Below are 23,905 nucleotides of genomic sequence, written 5' to 3'. Positions count from 1 at the left end.
GAGCTGGGCCAGTCTGAAGCCAGGAGTGTGTCCGATTCTCCCATGTGGGTTCAGGGGCCCAAGGACTTGTTCTGCTGCTTTCCAAGGTGCATTAGCAGGGAGCTGGATTAGAAGTGGAGCAGGCGGGACTGGACCCAGTGCCCATACAGGATTTTGGTACCTTACTCGCGATGCCACAGTGCCAGATCCTTAGAATCCTATAAACAAGTTTTGTGTAACTGGAGAGGTTGATTGTTCTAGCAAGGATGTGTTCTAGATAGATTTTTGCCCCTCTTGGTTAGAATGTTTAGTCAGATGGAGCAGGCCACTAGTGGGTGTTACCGATAGCCTGTAATTATTTCTGTATGCATGTGAGTGAATTCTGAACACATCTCCTTAGAAATGTTTGGAAGGCATTTAAAGTTGACATATGTTTTTTTGAAGGTGGAGCAAGTCAGTCAGATGTTTCAGCTGTTCCTACTGTCCCATCAAGTCCTGATTTGGAAGCGGGTGAAACTGCAATGGATGTAGATGCTCCTTCTGATCAGTTGCTTCAGCCGTCTACATCTTCTACGGTATCAGCTCCAGCTCACTTAACCTCATCTTCCACAGAAAGCCCTCATTCTACTTCTTTGTTATCATCTCCAGACAGTGAACAGAGGCAGTCTGCTGAGGCTTCTGGGCCCCATGCACATCATCAGTCTGGTGAGAATGTTTCTCTTTAAGAACACTCTTGTCATCTGATGATTTCTGGTCATGAAAGCTCTCTTACAGGGTATTTTGAAAGCTACTAAGTCACATCAAGTTTTCGCTGGAAAATGATGTGTAATATGTGAACATGTAGCTGTTTTAAAAGCAGACTTCAAGTGTGCCTAACTTGCATGACTTTTAACAACTAGCAAGAATGTAAAGTAATTCTTCTGAAAACACAGATAGTGTCTTGATAGTTTAATATACTTAAAGATCATTTTATAGACTGTTACAGAACACTGATCTTCTCTAAATTTACTTGATTGTGTTCCTGATAATGAAAATATAGCTCATTATTTAACTGTATACATAATTTTAATAACCAGTAAGATGTTTCTTCATTTTTTTAGGTTCTTCTAAAGAAGTGTTTTGCTTGATGTAGAATCAAAAAGAGATATAGCTGGCAGGCCTAAGCTTAAAGCATATCAAAAATTCTCAACAGCTTAGTTACCAATCTGTCACTTTTCCTCTGGAAGCTAATACCAGATCACCCCATTTTTAGTTTCTTTGGGAATAGAAACCAGAGTCAAATACCAATTATTAACAGTACGTTCAGTTTATCTGTAGTAATAAAGCTAACACTGAGCTACAAAATGAGGTTTTCCACACTCTAATCAACATAGCACTTCAAGCCTCAAGAAGTAGAGGCTACATTGTTTGTTTTTCAAGGCATGCAATATTGGTAAAAGGAAGAATTTTTAAAGTAATGGCATTTTTGGAGATATTCTTAGAGATTTTGGTCAATTGTAAGTTACTGAGAAAACTATTTAGCCCTTCTGCAAGGGCCACTGATTCTTTTAATTCCATTTGCTTCTTAAACACACATGTGAGTGACATATTTGATGCTTCCTTTTTAATTATTTTATAGATATTTAATGCACTTAATGCTTTCTCAAATTGATACATTCAGTGTTTAATACAAGTATTAAATAAGTCATTTGAAACATTGAAATAGAACAAACACATTTTAATAATGATCGTGAATCGTGGTTTAAACATTATTTAAAATATTTGCCCATAAATTTAGCAGAGAAAAAAATATTTTTAAATGGGAAATTATTGAAAATTTGGTTAATTAACCTATGGATGATTGGAATGTTTTCATGTTATCAAGATAGGATTGGTACAAAGGAAAATGATGTGGTATAGATGTAATAATTTAAATGTTATGTCTATAATTGCCTTTGTATTATCACAGAGTCCTACATTTTAACAGTAAGGGGCTAAATTTGTTTTGTTCTGTTCTTTTTCTCCATTCTCTTGTACCTGCATGTTAAGTGCAGATGGATTTGTGTATATTGGGAATTAGCTATTGGGGAATATAATAAGTGGGAGTATCACCTAGAGCCATAATATTTAGTGTTGACCTGCAGGGAGGGAGAATAAAGTATGCTCCTGTGCATTCTTGCCTTGCTCTGGATGCTCCTTTGCATAACTGTTCATGCTGTCTGCCTTGCCTTGCCTCTGTCCTTTTTACTGCTGTGGAGGAAAGCGGCAGGGGGATGTGAAAATCTTCCCTGAGAGAACCCCACCTATGATAAACCTGATTGTCTGCCTTTTCTTAGTTTACAACTGAGTCATTTTGTGATAGTCAAGAGAAACATGACTACAGATTTGAACTGGATGTTCAGCACTGTGATTCAGAGTGGTTTTTCAGTACTGTTGCTCTCTAGCTATGCAGAATGTCTCTTTACTCTCTCATGGCTCTAGAACTTTCAATACTCCCCTTGCTCTTGCCCCACCCCAATGTTCTTCGCTCATTCACAGTGAAAAGGAAAGCATTCATTTTCCTACTGTGGACTCCCAACAGTTTTCTAGGAGCTTTACTCCTATTGTCTGAGATAGAAACAGAAACACATTTTGAAAGAACTGTGTCTGCTCCTATCAGAAGGTACCTCGTCCAATTCCCATCCCTTTCCAGTGGCTCAAGGCCTTTGCTGTTTCTCCAGCATCATTATCATTGCCTTTTCTGCCGTTCCTTTAGTCCTTATCTCCTTTTGCAAAAAATCATCTCAATTATGCCACATGCCCTTCTAATTGCTACCTTATTTCTCTGTTCTTTCTATGTAATCATCCTCAAAAGCAGTTGCTCACATGTACTTTCTGTTTTCCTGGCATCTTCAGTTTATTTATTGACCAACCCCATTCTGCCTTTGAAACCTGCTTTCTGTTGAAACTTGCCACAGTCACTGTTGACCTCCATCTTGCTAAATTTAGAGACTGTTTTTCTGTTATTCTCTTATTAGATCTTTTTGACCCAATTGCATTTCACATTTTCTGTCTCTCTGTTCTTGAAACATTTTTCTTTCTCTACTGCCTGGTTTCCAGCAACCATTGTTTGTGTTTCTTGTTCTAATTTTGAGTATTATTATTGAACACTTTAGTCTTGGCTCTCTTATATCTACAAATCCTCTGTCCTTGAGTAGTTGTATCAGTTCCTCTATAGCCTTAATATCTCTTCTTAAATTCATGACTCTTAAAAACATATTTACAACTGGCCAGCGCCGTGGCTCAGCAGGCTAATCCTCCGCCTTGCGGCGCCGGCACACCGGGTTCTAGTCCCGGTCTGGGCGACGGATTCTGTCCCGGTTGCCCCTCTTCCAGGCCAGCTCTCTGCTGTGGCCAGGGAGTGCAGTGGAGGATGGCCCAAGTGCTTGGGCCCTGCACCCCATGGGAGACCAGGATAAGCACCTAGCTCCTGCCTTCAGATAGGCGCAGTGCACCGGCCGCGGCGGCCATTGGAGGGTGAACCAACGGCAAAGGAATACCTTTCTCTCTCTCTCTCTCTCTCTCTCTCTCACTGTCCACTCTGCCTGCCTCTCTCTCTCTCTCTCTCTCTATATATATATATATATATATATTTTTTTTTTTTACAACCTGATCTGTACCTGGAAGCCCAGGCTACTCCACCTAACTACTATTTTTACACTTCCTTTCTGCCTTTCTTGAGACATCTCATTAACATGTCCAAGTTAATTTAGCTTCCTGCCCTTCCTGTCCCCTAATCTGTTCTATCTTGGTCCTTTTATGACTTATATGTCGTGGTATTCATTTGTTTGCTTATTTTAATAACCGAAGAGTTACTCTTGATCTTTCACCTCTTATACCAAATTAGTCTTCAAGTCCTTGCTGGTTTGTATCTCACCATCCTTCCTTGTTTCTTCCTTGATTTGCAGCTATACTTGTTCCCTGTAATTTATTCTCCAAGCAGCAGGCAAAATGATTATTTTAAAAATTTAAATCAGATTATGTAACTTTGCTGTGAGAAGCCCTTCAGAGGCTTCTAGTTAAATTTAGACATGCAGCTGCGCAGGGAGAAGCTCGTGCATACCTGGTGCTGGCCTTCTGCCTCTCTGGCCTTGTCTCCCTGCCCTCACCTATCCCTGTTGAGCAGTACAGCCCAGATGTGCCGCTTTCCTTTAGTTCTTTTAATATGCCATATCATCTTTTGCCTCTTGCTTTTTTTCCCCCTCTCCTCTCTCCCTTCCTCTTTTTATGAGCTTTTATTCTTACTGTTCTCTGTACCTTCCCTGGTGTGTCACATGGCCAACTCCTTTTTCCAGGAATTTTGGTTCAAATGCCACTCAGGAAAGGCCTTTTATAACTCCCCTAGGTAGAGTAATCTTACCTTTCTACACTGAAGTCTTTTTGGTATAACCATGTTTCTTTCATGTGAAACACTTATAAAAATTTCTCGTTTGTCTTCTGTATTTATTTATTTAAATTTGAGAAACAAAGAGAAAGCTGGGCCATCCTCCAAATGCCTGCAGCACCAGGGCTGAGCCAAGGCAGTTGGGACCCAGGAACACCATTCAGGTTAGCCATAAGGGTCACAGGGCCCCAAGAACTTGAGCTGTCACCTGTTGGTTCCCAGGAGTTTGCACTAGCAGAACTATAATAAATTGGAATAAAAAATAGAGCCCAAACTCAAACCCAGGCACTCCTCTGATAAGGGATGTGGGCATCTCAAGTTATGATTTATTATTAAAATATGGTCTCATGAAGACAAAGCCATTAGACATCTTGTTGTCTCTGGTCTCAGAGTAAGCCATTTTTCCCCTACAAAGTAGTCACAAAGTTAAAATAAGGGTTTTGTGAGACATTTAATTCTCTTAAGGTGGTGTAAGCTAGGTAGGATATATTTAGTTTCTTCTTTCAAAAAATTTTTTGAGGTTAACGTTGTGGCATAGTGAGGTAAGCCACCTCCTGTAACACTGGCAGCCCATATTGGTGCCAGATTGTCTCGGCTGCTCCACTTCCAATACAGCTCCCTGCTAATGCACCTGGGAAAGCAGCAGAAGATGGCCCAAGTCTTTGGGCCCCTGCACCCACTTGTGAGACCCTGATGAAGTTCCTGGCTTCAGCCTGGGCCAGCCCTGTCTGCTGTGGCCATTTGGGGAGTGAACCAGTGGATGGAAGATCCCCACATCTCTCTCTCTCTCTCTCTCTCTCTCTCTCTCCCCCTCTCTCTCTGTAACTATTTTATGTAAATAAATAAATTTTTGAAGATTTCTATTTGAAAGGTAGAGTTACAGAGAGAAGGTGAGACAGAGGGAAAAAGAGTTACCTTCCACTGGCTCGTTCATTCCCGAATGGCTGCAACAAGCAAGGCTTGGCTGGGCCCTAGCCGGTGCTTGGAACTTTAACAGGGTCTCCTTTGTTGGTGCAGGAGTCCAAGGACTTGGGCCATCTTCTGTTGCTTTCCTAGGTACGCTAGCAGGGAGCTGGATCAGAAGTGGAGCAGCCAAGACAAACTGGCAGTCATACAGAATGGCAGCATTGTAGGCAGTGGCTCAACCTGCTGGCCCACAACACCAGTCCCAGTTTTATACCCACTTTATTAACTGGATATTTCCAAAAGGTTCAACTCCCCAAATTTGATGACGTTAAGAGAGATGCTATGATTAGATATCAGTCATTTATTATTTTGGGTCCACTCTTTGCCTTAGGCTGTGTACTCCACTTAAGACTGAGTAGATATTGGGGCCATTGCCGTGGCTCACTGGCTCACTTGGTTAATCCTCCACCTCTGGCGCTGGCATCCCATATGGGCGCCGGGCTCTAGTCCCGGTTGCTCCTCTTCCAGTCCAGCTCTGTGCTGTGGCCTGGGGGGCAGTGGAGAATGGCCCAAGTGCTTGGGCTCCTGCACCCACATGGGAGACCAGGAGGAAGCACCTGGCTCCTGGCTTCGGATCGGCGCAGCGCCAGCCGTGGCGGCCATTTGGGGAGTGAACCAACGGAAGGAAGACCTTTCTCTGTCTCTCTCACTGTCTATAACTCTACCTGTCAGATTAAAAAAAAAAAAGACTGAGTAGATAGTTTTTCTTACCTTGTTCCAAAAACATTTTAAGAGAAATTACAGAAGTAGTTTGAAAAATCCTGTGATTATATATATAAGTGAGTACATAAGGACAAATAGAAACATAAGTCACAAAAGAAATAAAATGAAGCCACAAGTAAGATTATACAACGTGCTCTGAAGAGTAGCATATCTTGAGGGGGCTACAGAATTGGCTTTGAGTTCTGTACAAAGATAAATAAACTCAAGTAGAATTTGAAATCAGTTGGTAGATCATTTTGTTTCTTCACCATTTGTAGTCTTGAATTTTAATTCAAATGTCATACATCTGATGCCATATTCTATATAGATAGCCCAGAATTTAAACAGGCGTTATGATTCTTACATATATTCTTTTCATGACCATACAAAAGACTATGCTTTTAAAAATGTGGTGATAGGAATGGAAATTGTGGCACAGTAAATTAAACTGCCACTTGGGATGTCTATATCCCATTTTGGAGTGCAGTTTACTCTCTGCTCTGTTTCCAATTCATCTTCCTGCTGATACATCGTGGTAGGCAGATGATGGCTCAAATGGTTGTGGCCCTGCCACCTATGTGGGAGACCGCGCTGTAGTTCCAGTCTACTGATTTTGGCCTGACCTCGCCCTGGCTGCTGGAAGCATTTGGGGAGTGAACCAGTGAAAGATACCATTCTCCTTCTCCCTCTCCCTCCTGCCCTTTTGTTTGTTCAAGTAGATGAAAGTAAACTAACATTTTTTAAATGTGGCTTTAAAATTGTTAAGTTTATAAATCAGAAAGATATTACTGAGAACTGAAACTATTTAGTTTAAAATGAAATCTTAAAATATTTCAAAGTAACTGTACATTATTTCTCTTTTTTCTGAGCAGTACCTATCAGACATCACTTTTAGCTATTTCTTAAACTCAGCCAGGTAATGTTTTCATTTAATACATTATTTGCAAATTTTCACAAATTAAGAAACTGCTTTGAGTATTTAATGAAGTCATCATTTCAGTCCCTATGTTTTCATTTTAACCTGTTTTAAGAATGTGATTGCAGAAGGGGATAATTTTGGATTGAATGGAGGATACCAGTACGTTTGAAATTCAGTTTTGAGGGCTCATCTTGAGAAGTGAGTTACTTAAAGTAACCTTGTGTTTCTAATTAAATAGACCCCTCAGATTATGAGAGTGTAGTTTTAAAAAGATAGATATTTGTATGTAAATTCCTGCTTATTTACAAATGATTGCTCGAATTTGCAAATTTATGTATCCCTATCCAGAGTCATTATAACTAAATTTAATTCTGTAGAAAAGTTGTAGGGGAATAAGGAGTCTGTTATATGCAACATATTAAAACAAATCTTTCAAAGCCTAAATACCTGCAGTTTCCTTCAAGTAGGATCAGGAGCAAGTCATGCTAGGCAAAGGCTATGTATTGTTTAGAAACAAGCAGGGATAAACTAGGTTGAGTGCCACTTTGGGAAAGCTAAAAGTACAGTCAGTGAAGGAGTGGTCAATTTAAGAGAAGAAATACACAAAGAACTCCAGGACAAGAAGGAAGAATGAGATTGGTGGCAGGCAGATAAAGTATTACCAAAGTAGATACTACAATAATCCAGTGTCCAGGACAGAAGAACTTATGTATTGTAGAGTCAGGATGTGAAGTTAGAGCCAATTAGACCTTTGTGGGGTCAACAGTAGCTATTTTTATTATTCTTCTATCACCGAGGAATTAGACTGTTACAAAGAATAGCCTGGGTGCTTTCAGAAGAAGGTAAGAGTAGGGTTGGCAGTTTCAGGAGATGGAAGGACAAGTCTTCTGTAGCATTTCCTGAGACTGTATTGAGTGTGTTGCTTTCAAAATTCAACCCAAGGTATTCATTGTATTTATTCTTCTATTTGGCCTATGTTAACAAAACCTCTAATTGTCCAGATTTACAATGTTCTCACATTTGGAAATGATATGTTTGTATATGCATTTTTAAATAATGCATTGTGTGTGTGTGTGTGTGTGTCTGTGTGTCTGTGTGTCTTAACTGCTTTAATACTGCAAACTGGTAGCAGAACAGTTTGTTTAATATGATATGTCTGGTTAGAGATGTTAATTCCATACTTGCCTTTCCTAATCAACTATGTGGTAAGTTCTCTTCCGGCCTTTTTTTTTTTTAACATCAACCAGAGGTGTAAAGGCCATCATACAACTAATCTTTAAAATAGACAAATTCTTCTTTCAAAAGTACTAGAAACATTGAATAGATGGTTTATAAAATTACTATAACTAGATCTTGTTTTTCCAAGTTACAGAACATCACTGCATGCATCTAGAATCTGTTACTTATTTACTGTATCACTAAGTGGTTCTAGAATACAGACAGTATCCACATAAAACAGTTCTAAATGTAGTTGGAAGAGGCAGTTGGAAGCTATAATAAACTGGGTGAAATTTCTGTAATATTTCCGGTTTTTAAGTAAATTTAGACCTATGTGAACTCTGTCTCTATGATTTCTTTTGAAGTATAAAACAACAGACCTTATGACTATAATAATGCTTTGTTTTCTGTTGCTGTAAGCATTACTATTGTGCTGACTATAGTTAAGGCAACTAGACATACATTTAAAGAAGGCACTAAGCTACTGAGCATCACCATTTGTTTGTCAGGAAATACCATTCAACTTGATACTGGAGATTTTTCCTGGAAGTAATCATGTTGAGATATTATGATGATACTTGAATTTTATATTAAATCTTAGCTACCAGTTTGCTCATTTAATAAAATTCCTTGTAAATACAGGTCATGGTGAACAAGAGGTTACAGTCTCTGGCATGATTGACTTCAGAAACAGTAAACTTAATTTTGTGCTTTCACAATCTATTTATAAAAGGCTGAGAATTATTTGGTAGTTTTCTAATTCACTGCTAGTGTTACTTACTAAGAGAAATTCTACATATTGCTACGAGAAGTCTACAACTATTGACATCTCTGCCAATATTCTTTGCCTGTTCTTTATTTATAGTTGATGAAGATTTTATGCATCTATGTAAAATCAGTTCCTCCTCTTAACCACAGGCATTCATCTGCTTTGGTCTGCTCAAGAACATCTTTCCTGTCAAGCATCATGCCCTCACCTCCCCCTGCCGCACCCCATAGTTAAACATTGTTCATGAGACTGTAAGGGTGTGGATTTCCTCCCCAGCCGCAGCGCTCAAACCTCCCCTGACTTTTCTCTCCCAGCAGCCATCCCATTTCTGTGGAGCGCTGACAGCAAGACTTGCGCAGGGTGCATATGCTTTATGTCTCTATTCCATTACTTCTCCTTTGTTTTAAACCTGTTGCAGTCAGTTTTTGATCCCTCTTATTTCACAAACCAGCTCCTGTCAAGATCCTTAGTGACTTCCAGAGGTGCATAATCCCATGGTTAGATCTCAGTTATCTTTCTTGATATACCAGCAGTATTTGAGAGAACTGCTTATTCCAACCTTCTTTACCCACTTTCTTTACTTAGCCTGAAGAATTTTAGTCATTTTAGTTCTCCAGGCCCATCTCTGTGGCCTGTTTTTTTTTATTCTTTCTGGGTTTTTTTGCTTGTTTTTTCTTATTCTTTCTGTTGTTTTTTTTTTCCTCTTAAATATTGAATTCAACTGATAGGCCTCTTTTCTGTCATCACTTAATTTTTAGGAGGCTTGAAGTGACATGCACATTTATTTCTCTGAATTCTAGACTCTTCTGTTCATTCTCCACTAAATTTCTCCATGTGGATGCCAATTTATGCGTTTCTTTCACCCAGTATTACTTGTTTCCCATTGCAACAAATGACAACTCTTGTTTTTTCTGTGTTACTATGCCAAAAACTAGGGGATCACTCTACATGCAGACTATCAGTGAATTTTTCTGCCTCTGTCTTTAAAATGTGTTTGACATCCCGATACATGTCTCACATGAGCATTTGCACTTGTTCTCTCACTTAGAACAATTTGCCTTTAGATACTCATGTGGTTTACACCCATGTCCTTGAAGTCTTTATTCAGATGGCATCTATGAGAGAAGCTGTCCCTAGTGACCATGTGTAAAAAACATCTCTCCTACCATCTCTTTCCTACTTTGCCAGTTTAATTCATAGCAGTTATCCCCACAGGACACATTGAAGCAATATATTTGCAGCATTTCATCTTAATTTTATAGAATTTCATCTATAATTTTTAGAAAAATCTATGATTTTTTGTTTTAAAGATTTATTTGAAAGACAGAATGACAGAGAGTCTTCCATCCACTAGTTCATTCCCCAGATGGCGGCAACAGCCAAGTGTAGGCTAGACCAAAGCCAGAAGCCAGGAATTCCATCCTGTTCTCTCATATGGGTGGGAGGGGCCCAATACTTGGGCCATCTTTTTTGCTGCCTTCCCAGGCACATTAGCAGGACGCTGGATCAGAAGTGGGATAGCCAAGACTGGAACCCACACTCTGATATAGGATGCCAATATTGCAAATGGGAATTTAACCTGTTGTGCCACACTGCTGGCCTCTATGATCACTTCTTCAGATAAAGGTTAATAAAATACTGATAATCCAAAAAAAAAAAAAAAAAAAAAAAGGCTGGCGCCACGGCTCAATAGGTTATTCCTCTGCCTGCGGCGCCAGCACACCAGGTTCTAGTCCCGGTCGGGGCGCCGGATTCTGTCCCGGTTGCTCCTCTTCCAGTCCAGCGCTCTGCTGTGCTCCGGGAGGGCAGTGGAGGATGGCCCAAGTGCTTGGGCCCTGCACCCACATGGGAGACCAGGAAAAGCACCTGGTTCCTGGCTTTGGATCAGCGCAGTGCGCCAGCTGCAGCAGCCATTGGAATGAACCAGTGGTAAAGGAAGACTTTTTTCTCTGTCTCTCTCTCACTGTCCACTCTGCCTGTCAAAAAGAAAAAAAAAAAAATACTGATGATCTATATATTTTTCACTTAATGAAAAGGTAAATGGCAGTTCTAACATAAAAAGGGACATTTATCTGAAGAATATTTAACTTTCAACTTTTAAAGAGTTCTCTAAGATACTTCCAAACTTTATTACAATTGAATTTTAACTGTTACTTGGTTTGAATTAGTGAAGTAGCTTATACTCTTCTGTATAGATTAGTTGATTTGACTGATGTTTTATCATTTTGTTTTAAAAAAGAGGTCACATTAGTGAGGGAAGAAATGTTGATTTTAAAATCTTTTTTTTACTTATGAAGTACCTTATTTTTATCCTGTTTGTTTAAATATTCTTAGAGAAATATATATATATATATCATTCACCATAGTTAAAGCTCTGTGTATATAGTTTGTCTCGTTATTTAATGATCAGGAATTTCTTTTTTATTGGTAATTTGTTTTCAGGATTCCTCTATGAGATGTGTTTTATTTATATCTTTCTGTTCTTTAATGTGTAATCAGATTCTTATTACTTTCTGTTTTCTTACTGTCTTTTTCACCTTTCTTTTCCTGTTTGTGTCAGAATTTCTAAGGGGCCCTGAGATAGCTTTACTCCGTAAGCGCCTGCAACAACTGAGGCTTAAGAAGGCCGAGCAGCAGAGGCAGCAGGAACTAGCTGCACGTGCCCAACAACAGTCTTCCACTTCTGATCAGGCTTCACTTGAGGGCTCTTCACAGGACCCTCATGCTGCAGGTTATTACCGTCAAGTGTCCTGAAGCAGCTGGTAGAACTTTTATTAATACTGCTACTGTGCAATAAGATGCTTCCCTTTTCCCATTCAAAAAGAAAGCTAATGTGCTTGCAGCTTATACCTCCCTTCCTTGCATATGGTGATTATTCAACCTCACTGTTAGAGGGACAGATTGGTAGCAGTGTTTGCCAGAGAGATAAATATATAAACTAATCCATGATTTTATTTATATTTTGAGGAGCAAACATTTACTACTGCTATAGCTAATAAATTGGTTAAATATATATATATATGTATATATATATTTTGAAATACAGAGTGAGAGAGAGAGATCTTCCATCTACTGGTTCACTCCTCAAATCGCTACAACAGCTAGATCTAGGCCAGACTGAAGCCAAGAGCCAGAAATTCTTTTTTTTTTTTTTTTTTTTTTTTTTAATTTTATTTGGGGTGGGAGTGGGGAGAGAAAAAGAGAACGAGGCAGACAGAACCCCGATTCGCTGATTTATTCTCAAAATGCCCACGATGGCTAGGGCTGGACTGGGCCAAAGCTGGGAGCCAGCGCCTCAGTGCACATCTTCCATATGGGTGGCAGGGATCCAGTTACGTGATCCATCACCCACTGCCTCCCTGAGTCTGCATTGGCAAGAAGCTAGAATCAGGAACTGGACCTGAGAATCAGACCCACATACTCTGATAAGGGCATTTCAGCTGACCTCTTCTCTGCTTAAATGCCCACCTATAATAAAAGAGTTTTTCACAGTCATGTAGTGACATTAGAGCCTACATTGATATTGCTGTTCACATTTCCTAAATGTTTAAATAAATGAGTACTTATGGCTGCTAGCTCTTTTTTTTCCTTCGAAAAGTTAATTAATATTCCTGTGTAAATCTGGTAATGTTAGATTTTGAATGTTAGATTTTGGCCATAATAACATGCCAACGCAGTCATTCCCTTTTGTCATCATTTGAAAATTTTTACTATTTTTTTAAGATTAATTTTTTATTTGAAACTCAGAGGGAGAGAAAGACATCTTCCAATTGTTGGTTCACTTCCCAGATGGCGCAGTGGCCAGGACTGGGCCAGGCCAAAGCTTGGAGCTTCTTCCAGGTCTCCCATGTGGTTGGCAGGACCCAAACACCTGAGCCCTCTTCTACTGTTTTTCCCAGGACATTAGCAGGGAGGTGGATCCGAAGTGGAGCAACTCAGACACAAATGCACATAAGGGATGTTGGCATCACAGTTGGTGCCTTAACCAGCTTTGTCACAACGCCAGCCCCTACTTCTTCTTTCTATACATAATCAACTCCCTTTTATGTAGGGCAGGGAAGTTATTTCATGGTCTCATGTTTCTGTTCTTATATCATCACATTCTGGTAAAACAACAATAATCTGTGCCAGTCTCTTTCCATTGAGCATTTTAATGACCCTGTTCTTTTGTGATCAGAAAGCTTATGATGCTCAATAAACATTTGTTGAAAAAAATAAAACATAAAGCACAAATTGATTTGCCAATTTAGTTCTTTCAAAATGGATGTTAGGTACAATAAGTCCTATATATAGTACAGGTATTATAGAAGGTGCTATAAATCTTGTGTTTAGGAACAAAAATGTGTCTAGATGGTCTCATACTAATGAATTTATGATACTTCCTTCTGCCACCGTAAGGAGTGGTGAGTTTGGGCATTATTTACTTAGAACTATGATTTAAGTATTTGGATTTAATCTGTGCTTCAAATTGATAGAGCTGGAAAGCCCCCACTTTAATCTGTAGCAGTAAATACTGTGGTTAAAACAGCACATTATATAGTACTGTGGTAAAATAAAATAAACCATTGGAATATAGATAACAGTGTTTGGAACAAATCATGGATGTGATTTTAATTCAGTGTTATATTTATGGAGGAAATATTAGCCAGGCAAGGTGTCTTATTTCTTCTTTTTCTGTTGGAAAATATTGTTCTATAATTAAAACTAACTACCAGAAAATGTTATTGGATTACAATGATGTTTATTAATAAAACACTTTATGATTTTGTGTTATATATAACATTAGCCAGTGTTTCTATATATATATAAAAAAAGACATAACAACCAATAAAAAGGAAAATAAAATGTCCCTACCTATATCAACATTTTACTTCCCAAGTTGCTACAACAGCTAGAGCTGGGTCAGGCCAAAGCCAGGAACTTCATCTGGGTTTAAGAACTATCTTTTCTTTGTTATTAAACAACATTTTTGGGCCTGTGAGGCTAGGTAGATAGGCTAATTATTAGAAACCCTTAGTGTTCTCATTCAATGAATGTTGCTCCTTCCTGCAAAGTGAAGTAGTTTGTCTGTATCTTATTCTGGTAACAGTGTTTGTATGAGGCCCTGATTAATCGGTTGCTTGCACTATGTTCGTTTGCTAGTGCTACTTTAATATGATTCTGTGCTTCCATGTCATAGGAACACTATTTTGTAATTGAAAGTTTTAAGAACCATTAATAACATACTCTCAGTTTTTTTATAAGGCACAACTAATAAAATCTGTGTACTTTGCTTAATAAGTTTTGGATGTGAGGAAAAATGAGTTAGGTGAAGGTAAAATTTTTCATTTTAGAACATAAATTATGAAAAATTAGAAATTAATGAATTCACCAGAAAGATAATTTTAATTGAATAACACTAAAACTTATTAAATACAGTAAATACAGTTCTTTGGGTGTGTATTATTGACATTGACTCATTCTTACTACTCTCAGTCAAGAAGGTACCTCAATTAGAATTCTGATATTTATTAATAGTAGAATATATGCATTTCTCTTAAACAAGCATATTTTTCCATTATACTTTGCTACCTGTAGAGTAGATGTTAAGTTATGATACTACCAATAAATGATATTTTGTTAGCTTCTCATATATTTAGTCTTTTTGAATATGATATTCAAAGGAGATACTACTGATTTATAAACCAAGAGAGTTTAATTTAACATTATCTGGGAAACATTCTCTTTTCAAAATGTAGGACTGATGAAAATCTTAAAGGACAAATGTAAAATGAGTTAATAATACCTAATTTCTGTAAAATAACTGCAGTCAGAGCATTCTATAGAAATAATCTGTATTTTGAGTAGGCTATGATGGAAGGAGGTTGATATAGTTAGTGATAATCTCAGCTGGGATGTTATTCAGTTGCCAATATTTCTTGGCAATTGAAAACTAAAATATCATTCTAGAGCACCATCTGATACTACCTTTGGCTTTAAATTATAATTTAAAATAGATATTAAATTATAAATAATGGGTTTCCCTTCTACTGCCCCAGTTGAGAACTCTTACATGGAAATTCTAATATAAAATATTTAAGAGTGGTCCTCTTGAGATTTAAACATGGAGGAAGGAAGAAAAGAGTGATGACCTGCATACTTGCTCCCTTATGTTACTCCCAAAGCATCTTTGCTTTCAAGAGCCCAGTTTGTTGGACTTTTGTTCGGCTCTCAAAGAATTATTGGCACCTACAAATGATAATCTTCAAAATTGAGTTCCAAAAATAAAGTTGTTCAAACTATGTTATCTTAAAGGATTTTTATTTTGTTTTTAACCACATTGAGATACTTCATTTTATTTATTTTTAAAGATTTATTTATTTATTTGAAAGCCAGAGTTACAGAGAGACAGAGAAAGAGAGAGAGAGAAAGGTCTTCCATCCACTGGTTCACTCCCCAAATGGCCACAACAACCAGGGGTGGGCCAATCCAAAGCCAGGAGCCACATGCTTCTTCCAGGTTTCCCACGTGGAAGCTGGGGCCCAAGGACTTTGACCATCTTCTACTACTTTCCCAGGCCATAGCAGAGAGCTGGATCAAAAGTGGAGCAACCAGGACTTTGAATTAGCTCCCATATGGGATTCTGTCATTGCAGGCAGCTGCTTATCTGCTATGCCACAGCATTGGCCCCAAGATAGCTCATTTTAAAAATGTTTATTTTCATCTTCTTGAAAGGCAGAGTGAAAGAGAAGAAAAGAGTCAGTTTTCTATCTGCTGACTTCCTAAGTACCTACAACAGCCACGACTAGCCCAGACTGAAATTACAAGCTCAGAACTCTTGCGCAGTTCTCCCATGTGGGTTGCGGATGCCCAAGCACTTGAGCCATCATCTGCTGCTTCAGAATGCATTAACACAAAGCTAGTTTGGAAGTGGAGCATCCAGAAACCAAATTGGCACTCGGAATCGGATGTGGTTGTCTCAAGCAGTAGCTTAACCTGCTCTTGCATAATCTTGCCACATCCATATAGACTACAAGGAAATATGCCATAACTCTTTCTGTACTTTTAGGAAATATATCATAACTTAACAACAAAGTCTTTTTTTAGGACTTTTTTCCCCAAAAAGTGATAAATCTGTTTTTATCACATCACCGCAGTGATACTAGACTTCTCTGAATTCATATACTTTGGGCCTGTGGCTAGATAACCTTGGGCAGTTCATTTTTTTTTTTTGGCTATTTCATGCCTCAGTTTCCCCCTTATTTACTTACTAGATAATGTAGTTTGCCATGATTTACAAAAATGGCATGTGGATAGGTCAGCCAACACTCTTTATCATTTTTATATTAGGAGAGCAGTACACCTAGCGTACTATCTTATGTTATCTTTCATTTACTATGTCACAGTGCCCTAATACAACAGCTTTGTAAAGTTGATAGTATTGAGGGTTTTGAATGAGCTGAACGTACATTTATCACATAGATTCCCTAAAGAGCTATGGCAAAGGCATTCAGCATATGGCTGATTTTAAGCCCAACTCTTTTTTTCCATTTCAGGTCCCCTGAAGTCATGGGTTGCTGGCTCCTGCTCAGAGTGACAACACCTGTGGAGTCTGCTGGTACTGGTCCCCCACCACAGAGCCCCACTGGAGCATGGAGCCAGCCTAGAGAGGGTCAGGTAGGAACTGTTTTTTCACTTTATGGCACGGTTTTGCCAATTGAAAAACAACAACAAGAATAAAAATCATTTGTACCCCAAAAGGGTATCAAATATTGGTGATTATTTTTTGAAAAAGGGCTTTTCAAAACTGAGCCATATTGGAAAAAATCAGCACTTACCCAATCCTGTGCAAGCAGGCTCTCTGCAGCTACAGATTCCCCTCAGTGTCCATAGCGACAGTGATGTTACATAGTGCGTTTCCAGTGGAGAGTGTGACCTGTGTTTTTAATGTTTATGAATGGCTAATACATCAAATAGGGTATTTCCTAGTTCTGTAAGCAAAACAACGAGGAGTCCCTTAGACCTTTAAACATGATGATAGGCTCCATTTTTCCAGAACAGCTTTATACCATTATTGTTCTTTCCATATCAGCCAAATAATATTAATTGACTCTTTCCTGTGTGTCACCTAAGTCATTTACATGGATTATCTCATTAAATTGTCTCAAGAATACTATGTGGTAGATACTGTGATTTCTTCATTTTATAGTCACATAGGTTGCCTAGGGTTATCCTATTCCTGAGTAGAAGAGCCACATTTGAACCTAGGGAGTTTGGCTGAAGAGGCCTTGTTATAATTATTTTTTTTCTATAATTATTTTTTTTCTCACAGTTAAGAAAATTGACCATGAGACATGCCGAGCTTTAGGGTAATGTTTATCTTTCCCTAAAAATAATGGCTGTGCTTCAAAACAGTTTACGTAAGCTGACCAGAATTGTATTTTATAACAGATTATCGTTGGATCATATATTCAGGTTCTTATTTTGTGGTGGTGCTTTCTAGAGGATATTTCATAAAGAGGTGGACTAGAGTAGACACATAACTGAAGCAGTCAGCTGAGCTGGTAATTTCATTTTTTGTATTATTTATTCTGATGGTTATTGTGATAGTATTTCAAAACATTTCTGGAAGAACAGAGTTGTAGGTACTGAATTTCTGAACAGTCACTGATCTAAAAACATTTCACATAAAATGTTCATGTAAGAGAAGAATAATCCCTCCAAGAACAGTTGCACGATCCCAAGATTTTAAATAGAATAGAAACAGTCACCAAGAAGGATTTCTCCATAAAGATTAGTCAAATAATATCCCAGAAATCGTCTAAATCTGTGCCAGCTTGTAAAGTCAGAAAGGAAAATCTTTGTAGTTTAATACTATCCTTTTGTCTTAACACAAATTTAAATATTTTAAATTCTTCAAGAATTTGAAAATAGTTTTGTAGAGATGTTAGCATGCTCCTACATCTTCATCACTGTATATTTTCAGTGACATACTCTTTCCTGAATTTTACGTGAAAAATCAAGTAAGGTACACATTATTTTAGTAAAATTTTACATCCCATAATAGTTATGAAAAACTTGAAAGATTTTTTAAAGATTTATTTGAAAGAGTCACAGAGAGAAAGAGAGAGGAGAGACCGAGATCTGCCATCTGCTGGTTCACTCCCCAAATGGATGCAACAACCGGGTCTGGGCCAGGCCAAAGCCAGAATCTTCTTCAAGGTCTTCTAAAAGGGTGCAGGGTCGCGAGGACTTAGGTCATCTTCTGCTGCTTTCTCAGGTCCATTAGCAGGGAGTCGGATTGGAAGTGAAACAACTAGAACTGGAACCGGCGTCCATACGGGTTGTTGGCATTGCAGATGGCAGCTTAGCCAGCTGTGCCACAGCGCCAGCCCCAAAAGTTAAATATTTGAAGAGAAGATTTCTTGGAGAGTTTATAATATTTTTAGGGCTCTTACTAAATGAGAGGAGCATGATATGGATTACAAAGCTAAAAGGGCAAAAAATATGATACTTTCCAGGATTTTTTTCTAATATTTATTTCATTGACATATTCTAATTTTCTTTAAATAATGTAATCCTGTTTGTAAAGAGCAGCTTAATTTGGTCTTCAAAAACAAAATAGAGCATAGTATTGAATCTAACTCTGAAATGGATAAATAGAATTTTTAAAAAGGAAAGTAAAGCATGAATAGCTTGGGAAACTGCTTAAGATGCCATTGTATCAACTTTGTTTTTAGTGTTTAAATTTTGTGATGAAGAGGTGATAAGTTAGGATAAGTAAAAGCTATTACTAAGTGATCATACTTTATCAAAATCCACTTACAAAATATTCTCAAATGGCTGTAATTAAAAGTGGAGCAAGTAGTCAAATAATATAAAATTGGTGTGAATTCAGGATATAATGGAAACTTTTTTTAGCCGTCTAGTAAAAACAGACTTTCCTTAAAATACCCATTTGGGTGTTGGCAGGATGAATTGCCATTGTGAGCTGAAACTGGTGATATACCAAAGTTATTTTATTAACAATATTTGCTGAGAACTGTAAGATATTAGAAACTAAGAAATTATTTTTACATTTGAGGGAGAGCTATGCTTATTACCTGTATTTTCTCTTTTACTGTACCCCACTGGAACGCTGGGACCTAAACCAGGAATTAGAAGGAGCCACTTCCTTCTACAGGTTCAGTATTTTATCCAGAATGCTTGAAATCAGGGTGTTTCAGCTTTCAGGTGTTTTTGGATTTTGTAATATTTGCATAAATGTGATAAAAATATCTTGGGGATGAGGCCCACATCTAAGCACAAAATTCATTTAATGTTTCAATATACCTTATACACAGTCTGAAGATAATTTTATATAATACTTTTAGTGTAATTGTGTTTTGATTGTAGCCTGTCACAGGATACCAGTTGTGGAATTCTACTTGTAGTGTCATGTTGGTACTCAAAGTTTTAGATTTTGGGGCATTTTAGATTTTCGCTTTTTATATTAGAGACGCTTAAACTGTATTCCCCAATGCCTTGCTTCAGTTATTAAGTTCCTAGGCTGATCAGAGAGAAAGGAGAAGTTTATACCTAAAAATGTTGCTAATTATTATCAGTATAGGTTTAGAATCAAAGGTAACTCCAGACAATCTTTTATCATACTACCTTCCTTTATACCAAGATTCTTCAATCAGTAAACCCACTTATAAAACAAATTCTTAGAAAGTAAGCCAGTATATCCAAAAGATAAAAGCAAAACCATTCTACTTGAAGCTATAAAGTATTGAAAATGTAAAGCCCAGACCACTAAACATTCTCCTTGCCTCTCTTTGTTTCCCCACCAAATACCTCTAAAGAAACCTAAGACTTCATGACATGATACAGTCTCAGTTGCACAATATACCATAGAGTTTTAAAAGTTATATATGTTTCTGTAATGGCAATTCCTTCATTGAATTGTTTCCTTTGTCTAACATCTTGACTTGAGCACCTTGTTCAGCTCACAGTGCAGCAGACATCTCGCAAATTGGAATGAGCCTCTCATTTCATGCTTTGAGTCCTCCAAGGCAGAGTGAAAGTTTCCTTAAGAATCTGGAAAGGAAATTTGAGAAGGGCAAAGAAGTCTTCTGCTTAGTGAAGGAAATTCCCCATTTCTAATGTATCTATCTTGTACTTGTGCTTGTGCTAAATGAACTTGATAAAAGGTATATGCATGAAAGTAGAATGTTTTCTCATTCAAAATTGCTAAATGCTTGCCTGAAATAACATTTTAAGCACATGGCCCTGCTTACTCACTGCTTGGGAAATACACCAGAGTACTTACTTCCATTCCCTACCTTATATATTTGTTTCTTAAGCTTAGAGATGATCATGACATTGCTGTGCAGTTTTCTGCTGCTTACTTTTAAGTTGAAATCTCATTTTTGTTTCAGATTCTCCTTCTTCTGTGGTTAACAAACAGCTCGGATCCATGTCACTTGACGAGCAACAGGGTGCGTGCAACAGGAGATGCGCTATGCCCATCCATCCATAGTTTTATTGCAATGCATAAACAAAGCTCACTCTCGCTTTCTTATAGCATTCCATTTTGATTGTGGTCTTAAAGTCAGTGTTTGATGAACTAAAATATCCTAGGTAGTTTTGCACACAAACGGCCTTCTTGGCCTATACAAGTTATTTTCTGTGTAAGCTAAATTAATTATTATTTTTGGCCATTTATGCCCACTTTGGATTTGTTCCCCGTAACAATATTGTAATGGATTTAAACTGTATCCATTTGTTAAGTTTTAGGTGTCTGTCATGAAACTGTGAAACTGAGTTTGAGATTAGCGGTCATCCTTATACCTCACTGGTTGTTTGAACATAGTAATATTGTAGATTACAGGATTGCTATGGTAATGATGGTTGCTGTTTCTGGTTTTTCTTAATATCTGTTTTTATTTTTGGAAGAGTTACAGAGAGAGAGGGAGAGACAGAGAAAGATCTTCCATCTGCTGATTCACTCCTCAGGTGGCAGCAACAGTCAGGGCTGGGCCACGCTGAAGCCAGGAATCAGGAGCCTCTTCTGGGTCTCCCACATGGTGGCAAGAGCCCAGACACTTGGGCCATCTTCCATTGGTTTTCTCAGGCCCTTACCAGGGAGCTGGATGGGAAATGGAGAAACTGAGACACAAACCGGCACTCATATGGGGTTTTAGTATGATGGGTGGCAGTTTTACCCACTATGCCATGATGCCAGCCCCGATGATACTTGGTTTTATGTCTCATTTACCTGGTGGTTTAATTCCTGGTATATTTAACTATACGAAATGTAGTTAGGATCCCAGAGATAAACTTGAAAGCTGCCAGTCAGAGGGTGTTTGCATTTCCACTGTAGTTTTTGAATTAGGAACGGTATAGGATTGGCCTGAATGCCTTCAGTACAGCCTGTTGAGATAGGTTACGTATTTATCAGGCCTCATTACTGTCATATTAGGCAAAGCAAAAAGAAGAGGAAGGTATTCTGACCAAAGGGGCATCTGAAAATTAGGATGGAAAAAGGAAGACTATAGAAAACTAAAATGAACCATTTAAAATCAGGACAAAATGGCTTACTAAAATCTTGCTTCGGAATTCCCTGAGGTTTTCTAAATATATTATGACCCAGTATGATAAGTAATCTTAGTAACGTTAAGCCTATAATAATAACTTAGAATAATACTCATTTTTCTCTATTCAAAAAGGTTGATGGTTATCAGATTTTACAAATATTTCTGTAAAAAGTTTTAAAAATACCACTAAAGCTATAAGATTCGTTTGGGTAAAAGTTCATCTGTGTAGGATGACTTATTGGTCAGTAGTAATGTTGAAATATTGCTGTGTAATACCTGTTTGGCATGGAATCGAATTTTAACTGCATTCTTACAGTAATAAATGGAAACTAATTTTAAGGCAAATTAGAAAACTACTTCTGATTTTAAATTATTCCTTGTAGACCTTAAGTAACACCTATTGCCATAGGTTTTTTGTTCTTAGAAAAAAAAAAAAGGGAAAAAAGAAAGATGGGCAAATGAACTTGAAATCTAAGTAATCAGGCATATTTATTTTCTTTATTCATTTATTGTTAAGATATTAACACTAGGGAATAATTACTTTAAAAATAAATACTGTTATACATCATACACAGGAGTCTTCAAAATTGAAGTTCATGGAAAATGTGTCATGAAAAAAAATACATGGATTTCAAATTGTTTTTCCATTCAGAATAAACTTCTATTTTAATTTCATTTTCCACAGACTTTTTTTTTTAAAGATTTAGTTATTTATTTGAAAGGTGGAGTCAAAAACAGGGAAAGACAGAGAAGTCTTCCATCCACTCGTTCGCTACCCAGAAGGCCCCAGTGGCCAGGACTGGGCCAGACCGAGACCAGGAGCCAGGAGCTTCTTCCAGGCCTCCCATATGGGTGCAAGGGTCCAAGCACGTGGGCCATCCTCTGCTGCTTTCTCAGGCACATTAACAGGGAGCTCGATAGCCTTTCCATAAGCTTTTTGAAGGACCCTCATATATTGGATTAGTATATCATGACTAGAGAATGTTTAGCCAGATTTCACATTGAGTCCAGTGACATAGTATAATATTATAAATAACTTGTTACTTAATTTACAAGTGATATGGAAGACAAGAGGAAGAGAAGAATCAAAATTAGCTCCCAGTGCCTGGGAAAATGGTGATGTCATTTATTAGGGTTGAGTAGTTTGGAAGCAAAACTCAAGAGGTTCATTCCTTATTTTTGGCCATGTGTAGTATGATAAACCTTTTTGTGCCATGTAAGTAGAGATGGTATGTAAGAACTCAAATATTGAGTGGGTTTGGCAGAAGCTACATCAAAATAGATCATCATGAAGTATTTTATAATAAGACCTCTGAGCAGAAACATTCCAGTGGTGGAAAATATTTCAGTTTATTTAAATCCAGAATTTTTTAAATGCCATTTTGTTCAGTGGGATTATGTCTTATAAAGTCCCGGGGACTTCATGTGACAGGCTTCTATTACCTAAAAATAACTTCTATGAAAGTTAAGAGAGACTGCCTGTTTCTGTCTCTTCTGAACTAATGTAATTACCTCTTTTTTTTTTTTTTTAAGATTTATGTATTTATTTGAAAGAGAGTTCACAGGGAGAGTGCGAGCTTCCATCCACTGGTTCACTCCTAAAATGCCCACAATGGCTGAAGCTGGGACAGTCTGAAGCTATGAGCCAGGAACAACTTCTGGATCTCCTGCATGGGTGTAGGGGCCCAAGGACTTGGGCCATCTTCCAAAGCATTCCCAGGCACATTAGCAGGGAGCTGGATCAGAAGTGGGGCAACAGGGACTCGAACCAGCACCCATTTTGGATGCTGCTGTTGCAGAAGGTGGCTTTACCTACTACATCAAAACTCTGGCCCTATAATAACCTCTTTTTTTAAAAAAAGATTTATTTTAATCATTTGAAAGACAAAGTTACAGAAAGAGGTAGAAAGAGAGGGGTCTTCTGTCCACTGGTTCACTCCCCAAATGGCCTCAACAGCTGGAACTGCACTGATCTGAAGCCAGGAGCTTCTTCTAGGTCTCATACATGGATGCAGGGACCCAAACACTTGGCCCATCTTCTACAGCTTTCCCAGGCTATAGCAGAGAGCTAGATCAGAAGAGGAGGAGTCAGGACTTGAACTGCCATCCATATGGGATGCTGGCGCTGCAGGCCTAGGTTTTAACTCTCTACACCACAGCGCCGGCCTGTATAATAACCTCTTAACTGATCTTAAATCAGTTCAGGCTGTTCTCTATTTTCAACCATCAGCCAGAGAAAAACTTTTTAAAATGTGGATATAGTTGTATCTTTAATCTGTCTAAACATTCCAAATCCATGCTTTGGCTTACAAGCCTGATGTGACCTGACCTTATCTTGCTAACATCATTCCAGACAACTGTTTCCTCACTAAGTTCTTTTCACATAGGCCTAC

At 38.0% G+C, this 23,905-nt stretch overlaps 1 protein-coding gene across 19 annotated transcripts in view; it reads left to right on the top strand.

The window, feature by feature from the left end:
* Positions 1 to 23,905, top strand: part of DCAF6 (DDB1 and CUL4 associated factor 6) — a 117,335-nt gene that overhangs the window by 55,292 nt on the left and 38,138 nt on the right. For 6 of the 19 annotated variants that reach the window (XM_070077394.2, XM_070077392.2, XM_051857130.3 and 3 more), the window contains 3 exons: positions 424 to 684; positions 11,516 to 11,686; positions 20,355 to 20,414. In XM_070077394.2, the coding sequence (XP_069933495.2) occupies positions 424 to 684; positions 11,516 to 11,686; positions 20,355 to 20,414 (492 nt within the window). Of the gene's footprint in view, positions 1 to 423; positions 685 to 11,515; positions 11,687 to 16,490; positions 16,612 to 17,266; positions 17,304 to 19,088; positions 20,415 to 23,905 lie in introns of those variants that run through there. The other 13 variants (XM_070077398.2, XM_089299615.1, XM_051857134.3 and 10 more) reach the window with 5 other exon arrangements.

The sequence above is a fragment of the Oryctolagus cuniculus genome, chromosome 7, assembly GCF_051225735.1.
Source record: "Oryctolagus cuniculus isolate XC-2025 breed Fujian yellow rabbit chromosome 7, ASM5122573v1, whole genome shotgun sequence".
Taxonomy (NCBI): domain Eukaryota; kingdom Metazoa; phylum Chordata; class Mammalia; order Lagomorpha; family Leporidae; genus Oryctolagus; species Oryctolagus cuniculus.
The sequence above is the reverse complement of the archived record's forward strand: the minus strand, read 5'-3'. Positions and strand labels throughout refer to the sequence as shown.